At 31.7% G+C, this 11,761-nt stretch overlaps 1 protein-coding gene across 1 annotated transcript in view; it reads left to right on the top strand.

Moving 5' to 3' along the window:
* Positions 1–11,761, top strand: part of LOC102674794 (lachesin-like) — a gene marked incomplete at its 3' end in the record, with an annotated part of 258,036 nt that overhangs the window by 237,994 nt on the left and 8,281 nt on the right. The window contains exons 6-7 of the mRNA XM_006618682.2: positions 6,413–6,630; positions 10,038–10,113. Coding sequence (XP_006618745.2) covers positions 6,413–6,630; positions 10,038–10,113 — 294 coding nt within the window. The remainder of the gene's footprint in view (positions 1–6,412; positions 6,631–10,037; positions 10,114–11,761) is intronic.

The following is an 11,761-nucleotide window of genomic DNA, read 5'->3' as shown; positions in this document are numbered from 1 at the left end:
TTTTTTTTTTTTTTTTTTTTTTGTTTTATGGAAACAGATAAAAGAAGAAAGGAATTTTTGATATTTTATTTTTACCATTAAAAGAATATTAATTTTATCATCTCTCTTTCATTTGTCAAATTGCTGAGATTTTTGCAGGGATAAAATAATTGCACAATCATTTTTCTGTAATACATGTACAATACATTTTACACGAAAAATAGAATCCCATCTATGTAAAGTTATTGTACAACTTCCATTTAGCTGTATTTTAATAAAAACTTGTTATTTTATTTAGATTAAAAAAAAAATATATATATATATAGAGGGAAAGTTGATAAAATATATAAAGTTTTGTAAAAATGGAAATAATGGACTTTTGTTCCCGATAGGTGTTTCCATTTGTTTTTCAATAAAATTTCATTTCGATAGAGAGCAAAAGCAATTTTTACAATGTATCCCATGGTTTTTATTAAACTAACCCAACGTAACATTCGTAGATCTGGCATTTGTGCACGAAGACAGTAGAAAATGAAAGCAATTTTAACAGAGGTGGGGAAAATCAATGGAAGTGGGTATGGGATAAAGGAGGAAGGTTCTCAAAGGCATGCACTTCGTTCCACCGAAGCAATTCAAGGAGAATGTTTATTTAAATTTTCAGATAATTTACATCCACTTGCCTCCCTGCATCACTTTTCTTTTTCCATTCCATTTCAAGGTATTTTTATTGAATTCCTGATGTGTATACTTCCTTGAATTTCATTCGAGAAAGAATCTCTTTAGGTGTCACGAGTCACAAAATTGATCTTATAAATTTTTATAAATCGATCTCTTCCACATTTTACAATAATAACTTGCACATTTATTTTTAAAAAAAATGGAAAACAATGTTTCCTTTTCAACCGTGCAACCTCAAAAATTCGTTTGTCGCAAATCAAATATTTATTTTGCATGCTTAATTAATTTGCAAAAACTACTGACCTACAATTTTTCCCTTCCATCCTCACGTTGGACAAACATAACTTCATAAAATTACCATTATTTACAGATCAATGGCACGGAATGAGTATTTTGAAATGGCGATATATTTGGAAAATTCTAATAAATAAATTTCCATGTGGCACAGGTTAACCCGAGAATGAAATCGCGACAAATTTATTTAAGATTAAAAATAAAAAGGGGAACGAGGGAAAGTGAGTTTCTCTGTATCCTTTGACCACCTGAAAGGGGGAGAGGTGGTGGAGGATAGATTGAATTAAAAAGGAACGTTCTATGAAATGAGAACAGGAGGGGGAAAGGGGAAGGGTGGCCGGTTATTAAAAGACGTTCAACCCGTTTAACAACATAAATTATTTATCATGTATCCGTCGACATCAAAGATAAGCTTTCAACGTTCCTTAAATAAAACATGCCCCGAAGAATCTTAAGGGATCAAGAAAATCAAGCTTGCAGCCGCTGTTAAAGCTGGCGAGATAGGGAGCCATGTAATTCCCCGTGGAATGAGAGGGGTGAAAGTTGCTTCCTGAAACCATTCGACGGAGAATCTTTATTTAAATTTTAAAGCTCTTTACTATCTGCACGCTTTTGTATCAGTCTTCGTCTTCGAGATGGAGTAAAATCAGATTTCATTCTCTGTTCTTTATTTTTTCTCTCTCTCTCTCTTTCTCTTTCTCTTTCTGTCTCCTATTCTTCCTTTTCTATTTTTCCTTTTCTTTTCTATTATACAATATTGGATATTGGTATCGTTCTTTTGAGATAAAAGTTAAGTGAGTTCTCGTAGAGAAACGCAAAGTATCTGAGATATGATGAAGATAAGAATTATTTTTTTTAGTTGAATAAAATTGTGGAAATGTGAAATCTTCAGATTTCTTTCTATTTTTGTTCCTCTCTTTTTTTTCTCTGCACACAATATTAATTGTTTTTTTTTTTTTGTAGAATAAAAGATAAACAAGCTCATGTAGCACGAGCAAAAAAAATTATGTTTTTTAATTGAGTAGAATAAAATTAAATTTCCCTCTCCTTTTCTTATTCTATTTGTTTCTTTTTTCTCTCCCCATGTTACACAATGTTGGATATCCGTACTATTCTTTCAAAATAAAAGTTAAGCAACCTTTCATAGAGAGAAACGCGCAACGTGTTTGGTGATGAAAGGAAAAAATTTTGGTTGAGTAAAGTAACAGAGCAATATTAGTTTTTTTCTCTTTCTCTCTCTCTCTCTTTTATCTTATCCTTTTTCTTTCTTTCTTTTTTTATGTAATATCAGGTGTTTGTATCATTCTCGCTCGAATAAAAATTAAAGTCTCGACAGAAAAGGAGAGAAAGATTTGTGGGTCGGATAGAATGTTGATCGCGTGAACGAAATAATGCAGGCAGTTCATTAGCGACTTCAATCTAGAATTCTATATTCCCAGGTGTTTTTTCGTTTTATGCAGTGTCTCGCTGAATTCGCCAGGCTGTAAAAATGCGTGGGAGAATTAAAAAGTACATAAGTTATAAGGGTGAGGTATTTAATGCAGACTTTGCATGGGGTGTTAAAAAGTACGCGATAGTTGCGACTTTTGAATAGTGTAATAGGAAATATAATTTCCGGTGCGGAAGAGTGACGATGTAATAAAGAATATGGAAACAGAAATTTTTATTATAACTTGACTGAAATACGTCAGTAAATTCATTTTTTTCCTCTTCTTCTTCTTCTTCTTCTTTTCAAATTTAAATCTCTTTTACCACGAAAGATTGTTCCGCGGTATAATATTTTCGCAAGATATATTTTAAATTATGGATGCGTTATTTTTTTTTTAAATTGTTCGATTCTAATTTTTAAGGGATGAATAAATAATGCTGTAATGAATCATTGCTGCAATTTTTAAAAGTATGACAATATATAAAGTAATAAAAATAAGATTCAATTTTGTAAATTGAAAAAATATCGGTATTGAAACTTTCTCTTTCTTAATAAATTTTGCATTGCAGCATTGCTCGTAAAAGTATAATTTTTACCATGAACTGTAATAATTGTTCAAATGTTTGTTTTAACACGAGAAAAATTCAATCATTTCTGATTCGAATGAAAATTTATGTGTACATACAGTGCAAATAAGTTATATATCAAAAATTTTCGAGGAGAAGAAATCAAGTCACAAAATTTTAACACGTTTTCATGTATTTTTATACAATTTTTTCTAAGAATCTTTTTTAAAACGATTTAATAGATCGTCAAATCCTCCATATTTTGTAATTTAGAATTTTACTTTATCTTCGCCATCATTATAAAATTTAAAAAACAAAAAATTTCCTTAAAAATAAAAATCGTCTATCGTTATAATCGATTCGACTAAAAAATAAAAAAAAAACCTACAGTAAATTGTGCAAAAGAATATTATTTTACAAAGACTTTCGTACAATGTATTATGTTCGTACTACCCTCAAATATTAAGAATTATACTCCATTTCCACACCTTCCACCTTTCCTTGTCGCGAACGTTTTCGCGTGAATTATGCTCGACTCGTCTCGAACTTCATGAAAAATGTGACCGCGGGAAAGTTCGAGGTCTCCTGGTGTATTGTTACGAGGTTTAAGTTAAATTGAAGCACTCCCATCCCATAGAGGCATTATCAGGGGCACGAGGGTTCCTATGGAAAACCATTCGTCGTGGCGGAATTACTTTTTTATTGGACCAACTCCGCGGCTCTAAGCGTGGTAAATCCTGCATGACTTATTTTCTGAGATTTAACGTGTTGAAATGGAAGAGGGGAAAAAAAAGAAGAAAAAAGAAATGGTGGGATTAATCATGACCGATGTACACCCCTGGAATTTCTCGCAATTCTCATTTCCGATCGGAGAATAATACTTAGATTGCGATTGGGGACGATTTGGAAATTTAAGGGTGTTGAAAAATATATATATGAAATGCGCTTGAAATATTGCTATGAAATTATATATGAATATATATGAAATTCGAATTGAAGTATTGGTTATAATATTTAGAAGATGAAAGTTAAATTTCAATGAAATTTATAAAGTATTCTCTTTCTTTTTTTCAATATTGTATATCATTTTCAAACTTTTGATTATTATTGTAATAAAAATAGTCGATATTGAATACATTTATCGTACGAATTATTCGAGTTAATTATATAATTGTTACATGTTTTAATATAATTTTATTAATTACATCATGCATAAATGAATTTCATATATAATCAATATGAGTTATCGATAACTGGAGATTCTATAAGAGACATAAAATTATGTTTAATTAAGCTAGGGAAAGTGAACTTACCTCTTTCATAATAAACAATTCTACAATTTAATTTAACGATGAATTTAATTGATTTGATCAAATTCATATCAAATTATATTTGAGTTATTTTTTTTTTTCTTTTTAAATGGATTTACTCTCCTTTCGTAATAAATAGTTAATATTTCGTGTATAATTGAAAATTATAATATTGTGCTAATTTATTCTTCGTTAAATAAATTCCTATTATTGCACTTATAAATTAATTTGCTCAATCAACGAAACGAGATACAAAGCAGCGATCATAATTACGATGGAACAAAGTTGAATAACAGGGAACATTACGAAACAAACTCGTATCCGTACCATTTTCGTTACTTTTCAATCAGCATCGATCCGTGCCACAAATGAATACAAGAGTTTCCTCTCCACTTTTCTAACTCGTAAATAGGCTTTAAAAAGATCCGATTAACCCAAATGCAATTCTTCCCTTCCCTATTCAAATACCTTATCGATTATCGCAATTATCCTTCTACGAATCAACGAGAAATATATAACAATTTTTACCAATTGATAAATAAATAAATAAACAATCAACATTCTCTATTCTCAAAACTTTTGTAAAACTTTCACTCGCCACGCGTGTAATATCATTTGTTTATTTAAAAAAAAATGCACTAAACGTTTCAAATAAAATAAATTTTCGGTTTTATTTTAAAGTATCAAGTTTTTTCCATTTTTATAAAAAAATATTCTCCACCATCTACGTATTTTACAAATATTCTATTTCAAAAAATTCTCTTATACCTCTTTATAGAACAGAAATTCAAAATATAATTTACTACGACAACATTAACCATCTAACTGTCCAATATTTCCTTAAGAAGAAACTTGATTCTGCCCGTTAGCATACTTTTTCCTTTTCCTCTTCAGCTGCTTCTTCTTGCCCGGTTGTTGAGACTTTTCTATTTTCTTTCATCGACCTCTCCACCCCTCCTCCCCTCTTACCTTCTCGTTAAGTTTTGATTTACGCGCCGCGGGCGTCGAGCAATTAAGAGCAAATTAACGTCAAGATGCTCGATTAAAGACAACGGGGCTCGAAACAACACAAGGTGGCACAAGGTTGTTGCGAAAACTTGCGTCAATGTTTCGACCGCGTTTCCCACGTTGAATACGAGCAATGCCGTGTTCCTCGGCGGAAAAGAATGAAGACGGATGCCGGTGATATTTTATGGAAATTCGATAAAGTTCCTTGAATTAAAGGAACGAAAGAGAGGGCGGCCATTTTTTCGCCGTTTTACAACACCACCACCAGGTGATGGATTGTTGTTTCTAATGGTGGAATCTGTTATGCGTCGTAACGGTGTATTTAACTTCAAAAAATCGAACATTTATTTCATATATAACCGTTCAATGAGACGATGAGCGATCGATTTTGCTGAAAAAATCGAAAAACGTTATTTTTGCGAATGTATAATTTTCCTGGATTTTTTCTAAATTTTTTATAACGGAGTTGTATCGGAGAGTTCTTTTAAAATTTAAAGTTAAAACGTTCTATATAATATTTATAGAAATATTAAATTTTTTTAAAGCAATACTAGATGACGTAAAGTCAATAAAAATCAACTTGTAATATATCTTTTTTTTAACGAGGCTTTCGTAAAAACATCCTATAATTTGAAATCCTTTAATAATCCTTTTTTGTGGTATATCATTGAAGCATAATAATTAATTATTAAAATGTTAAAATAAAAACCAAACTATATTCATAACCAATACAGACTTTTATCAAATAAATTTTTTTTCAATTACATTTACAGAAATTTTACTTTACATCCAAATCTATTAATAACGAATAATTCATTAATTAGATAATCCCATTGAATTAAATAAAATTTCATCGGCCAAAATTAACATCATTTAATCATTTCATTATCTAAAAAAAAAAAAAAGAAAATTACAACGTTACAATCAGAGAAATATCTTTTATCTCGTTGATGAGACGTTCAGACCACCGCTTTGTTCTCGGCTGTTAAGAGCATGATCGAATCGAGAAGCGTATACAGCGCTTGTTCGACAAACTCGGGCCAAGATTTATAGACGTGGACCGGTTATCGATCCGTACGCCACGCTCCTGCTTGTATCGCTAGTAATTGGAACATTTATGAGCCAATCAATCACTTTTCTCGTTGCAGTCCCCCCTATGCTCTGGATACCGCACCAATTGGTCGGTGCACCCTTGGACCACTCAGTCACGTTGGAATGCTACACCGAGGCTCATCCAACTTCTTTGAATTACTGGACCAGGGAGGATGGCCTGATGATTCAGGGTAGCAACAAATACAAGACCACTTCCACACCGGAGAAACCCTCGTACAAGACGCATATGACATTAACGATACACGATCTGCAGGTGGGTAGGGTTTTATTTATAATCTTTTGCGTCTTAAAAAAATATTGAGGAATAAAAATAAAATACGTTCGACGAAGGAGTATTTAAAATTTTAATTATGCTTACGTTATTTCGAATTAGATCTTCTTGTTTTAATTAAAAAATAATTAAACTTTCGATGCTGAATTAAAGTGGGAATATCGATACAACAAAATTAACTCGATTACGCGAGAGTACGCGTTTCATTTTCTCGATAATTTTGTTTTTGATGGACAATCATTTGAAAAAAGAAAAAAAAAAAAAAAAGGCAATCAATTTTTCATTCCATTTCTATGAAAAATTCAAAGAAGCAAAACCGGATTCGCGTTGATTGTGAAAAACTTCATTCGATTCGTCTTTTAATTATTTTAATATCGTTCGTCAATGGATCAAAAGCTAACCGATACTCTTTTCGATGAAACAAAATCCGCAATGTATTGACGCGAACATTACCAATTGAATTGCAACATCTGGCAAAGACAATTCGTTTGTCGCGTTCGCTGGGACGTGTCTCGGAGCGACGCGTTGAAAATCGTTTTTAAGGAAATAAAATCTCGATGAATTCATTCGAAAAATAATTTTTATCGAACAATGGGATAAAAATAATAATAACATTGTTATATTTTAATATCCAAAAATGCGTATATAAATAATTCGATTCAACAATTAAACTCAAAACTCAGATTGATTAATTAAATATCCAACTCATTTCAAACTTCAAAAAACTTTAAATAACTTCCAAATCAATTCTAATATACCATTAATAAGATCGTTATACGTATTTTTCGTGCAGTTCACTTTAAAACTCGATTGAATCCTATTAAAATTAGGAAAAATTTAAACCGCTATAACTCGGAAGATAATGACTTCCGGTCGATGAATGAAAGATGATTAGAAGCGCGGGATCTTGCCCTTTAAAACGCTCTTTCATTTGTTCCGATACGACTTCCGGTTCCCGAGATATCGTCGTGTAAAGAGAAAGGTAATTTTTAATCGTTTACTATCTGCATCCTTGTCCCGTACTCGGACCTCTCGCTCGCTCCTCGTCTCACTGACCTATTCCAAACTCCAGACAAGTGCCAGACGCGATTCCTAGAAAAACGTGTAGTAAGCATTTCCAAGAAACAATATAGGTCACGGTTTCATTCATCAGCCTCTGCGCTATGTTAAGCATTATAGACATTTTGAATCGTTATATCTCGGTAATTATTTGAGATATCGGGATAAAACAAAAAGTGGCTTCAATGGCATGCTTTTCTCCATTTCCTGAATAGATTTCCATGATAAAATTATAACCCATATATGTTGTATGTAAATAATGATAATTGATATTATATTATATACATTAATAAATTGAATGTATATTTTTTTGTTTCGATAAAAACGTCAATTTTAATTGTGCCAAAAGCTTCTTCTCGTTGTTTTTAATTACTATTTTGACAAGTTTCATTGTGATAGTTCTATTGTTACGTATTCATCCATCATTCTACGAAATATTTTTAACTCGTTTTATAAAATTCTGTCACTCGTGCAATATAAAATAATTCTATGATCGCGAATATCATCCAAGATCTAAGTAAAAAACAGATGGGAAGAGAAATAAAAATAGTTTCCATTTAGTCCCGTAATTGAGCATAAATTTGAAGATTCAATATTATTAATAAAACGCTATTCTCTTGGCGACGACGAAGTAATTTTCCTTAGTCTTTTTTTTATTTTTAATTTTCTATCTTTTTATTTCGTTCCATATAACTGTACCTCGTCGGTCCTTCTTTTTTCGGTTGTTTGTTTGCGATGCAAATATTCTTCCATTCTCCGGCGTTCCCTGAATTAGGAATTTCTTTTTTCTCGTTTTTTCTTAAGTAGCCTGGAACGCGAAGATCACGTGCTCTTTTTCCCTCGTTTGGCTAGCTTCTTGCCAGTTTTTTTTTTCACGATTTGCTTGGTTAATTAACGTATAATAAACGGCTCGAAGATGGATATCTCGTATAAAAACATTTTAATTTTCGTATTAAATATAATAATTATTTAACGATTAATTCACTTTCTACGATTTTACAATTCGTATTTTCTAAAAAAACGTGTATTATATAATTTCATTTTAAAAGTGCACTGGAATTATTAACGTATACAACAAAAAGAAAAAGAAATGTATAAAAAATAAGGAAGTATAGTATTCTAGTTTATCTTTTCTTTTTTTCGCTATTAAATATTTTTATCTCTTAGAACTTTATATTTTGCACTCTAAATTTTAACACTTTTGAATTTAAAAATAAAGATAGCGAATAAAGGAAATTCACATTTTTAATAAATTTTGCTATTAAAAATTATTTTTCAGTTCTATTTGATTAAAATTAACATACAATATTACGCATACATATATAATTTCAAATAATATTTCTATAATACTAATCTATAATACTAATCTCCAGACTCTTTATGTACGAAATGAGAAGAGAATGTTCATCTACTAATCCTAACTTCAACCAATACGAGAAATCGCGAAGCCAACAGGTGATATTTGAAAAGTTTCACGGCATCTCACGAGATTTATTCATAGATTATTTTCGCGTATGGAAAGGATATCCTTAAAATGTCCGTATAAAAGAGAAACTTTCTCTCTCTCGTCATCAAGCTCGAGAAAAATATCCTTTTTTTTTTCCCCTCCTATCCCTCTGTTTTCTTTTACTTCTCGCGATTCTTTATTGCGTTGCTTTTATAAGGATAATAAATGCGTCATAGAAAAAATTTCAGAAATACAAACGAGCAAAGATAGAAGTTTCTTTTATTCAACTTCCTTTATTCTTAATAAATGAAACAGATGTAATGAAAAAAGAAAAATCTCTCTGAATTTCTCTGATAGTAAAAATGGATGATAAAATCGCGATATGATTATAGATTGGTTAATAGATTTAAACGGATATTTCTTTCCTTTTACAATTTTGAAAAAGGAAAGGAATACAAATTCGAAATACTTTCAATTTCCCAAATACATTTCCACTTTTCCATATCTTCTTTTCTTTCTATAATTCCTCATATAAAATCTCATTCGAACTACAAAATTTCCAATTTTAATATCTCCTTTAATATCTCTTCTTATTTTTCAAAAAATCAAAACTTTTTATTTCTCAAAACTTTTTATTCGCATCGTATTCAAAATAAAAAGAAAAATAAAATGATAATAAAATTCAAAGAAATGGCGAATCAATCGATATAAGTTCGACTTAAACTCATCCTATTTTTCGTCAATCGATTTCAGCGCGAAACCGTTTCGCTAAATAATCAAACTTTCGATAAGCGCAATCTTGCTTAAAAGCCAGATTTCGATTCTATCTTTCTCTCTCTTTTTCTCTTTCTCTCTCTAACATCATTACCATTCTGTTTTTCAGGAGGAGGATTACGGTAGCTACAAGTGCGTCGCGAAAAACCCACGTGGGGAGACAGACGGCACCATTCGCCTGTACAGTAAGTGTCGTTTGTTTACTCGCATTTTAAAATATCCCGCCGAAACGTTTGTCAAGCTAATGACGAATCGTGGATTCCTGGGACGCAGAGATGTCATTTTCATTTGGATCTTCGTGTCGGGAATTTTTAGACTATTTCCCCTATTCCGTTGCACCATTCGTGCTGGTGCTTGATTAAATGTTATTTTTCTTTTTTCTTTATTTCCTCGTTCCTTCTTTTTTTTTTTTTTATTCTCTTCCTTTCGCAATTAAAGCGTGCTCGTCGACAGACGGCTCGATCGTTTTGTTTGCTTTTTTGCGTATGCGTGCGCGCGAAAGATAATTTGAAAATGCTTTGAAAATTGTTCAAATTCTCGTTACGAGATTTTGAAATAATATATTCTCGAGATTGATTTGTAATCGATCAATTCGTCAGATTTATAACTTTTACGACGATAAATAATTAAAATATTAAATGTACAATCAATTTGGCATTCATCAATTTTCTAAGGCAAAATATTCAAGTATTTTTTAATATAAATATAAATTACAATATATGTTTACTTACTCCTGCGGATTTAATTATTTATCGTTATATATGCATCTATTAATAATCGTAACGTGGAAAAGGAGAATCGATAAGGATTAGACTTCCGAGGCACATGTCTGGGAAGGTGTTTACGAAGTAGACGGTGTCGAAATACGCTATTTGCCTGAGAAACCTGTGCAATCGGTCGGAGAACGTTCGATTTCAGTTCAGATTCTACTAATTCGGGTTTCCTCGGCAAATATATGCGCGCAATTAATTAACCAGGGTGGAAGCCTCGGGGATCGCTTTTGCGGCGATCTATTAATCCGTGATTAAATCGTTCGCGAAATCGTGCGGAAATGCCGCTATGCCTGACTATCATTCCGTAACGCCATTGGATTTGAGACATTCGAATAATTACAAACTGGTTTCCATCGTCACACTTTCCTCGAGAGATACAATTTAATGGAAAATTCCGTTTTCTTCTAGAGGGAATAAGTTACTTAAATTACTTAAATTAATAAATTGGAGGAATATTAGATTATATGAATTAGAGGAACGTTACTCATTGATTCTTTCCTTTAAAGTTTAATGCATCATCCGATTGTTATTCGTCTCAAGATTTACATTTAATTATGAAGGATTAACTTTTTTTAATATATAACAAGGAATTAGGATAGGATTACAATATCATATTAAATCTTCTTCCTGTCTTGCAAATTTTTCTCCCTACAATATTTAAAACCATTTATTATTATAATTATTTAAAAACCTTTCCAATTTCCTTTTCAATCTCTTCCTCGTTATTTCATCATTTACGATAAAAATTCCTTGTATATAATCTCTCCCAAGACAAAACCTTTCCAATCTTCCATTTGCAATAACGTAATCGATCACATCAACGTACACCTTTCAATCTTTTCTCACGGATCCACCAAAATTCAGCGCACAATTTGCAATCACCCCCTTCTATTTGCCTTGTCCACCTTGGCTGAAATCGCCCACCCTATTCACCGGAAATCGTCCAAATACCGTATCCCCAATTTCACCCCCTCAGCTTCTTCCGCGTACATCCCGCTTAATGTATGCATATGACATAAAGAGCCGGCGGAGAAATGGCTGGCCGCTGTGCAAACGCGCG

This window comes from Apis dorsata, unplaced genomic scaffold (assembly GCF_000469605.1).
Source record: "Apis dorsata unplaced genomic scaffold, Apis dorsata 1.3 scaffold_367, whole genome shotgun sequence".
NCBI lineage: Eukaryota > Metazoa > Arthropoda > Insecta > Hymenoptera > Apidae > Apis > Apis dorsata.
The sequence above is the reverse complement of the archived record's forward strand: the minus strand, read 5'-3'. Positions and strand labels throughout refer to the sequence as shown.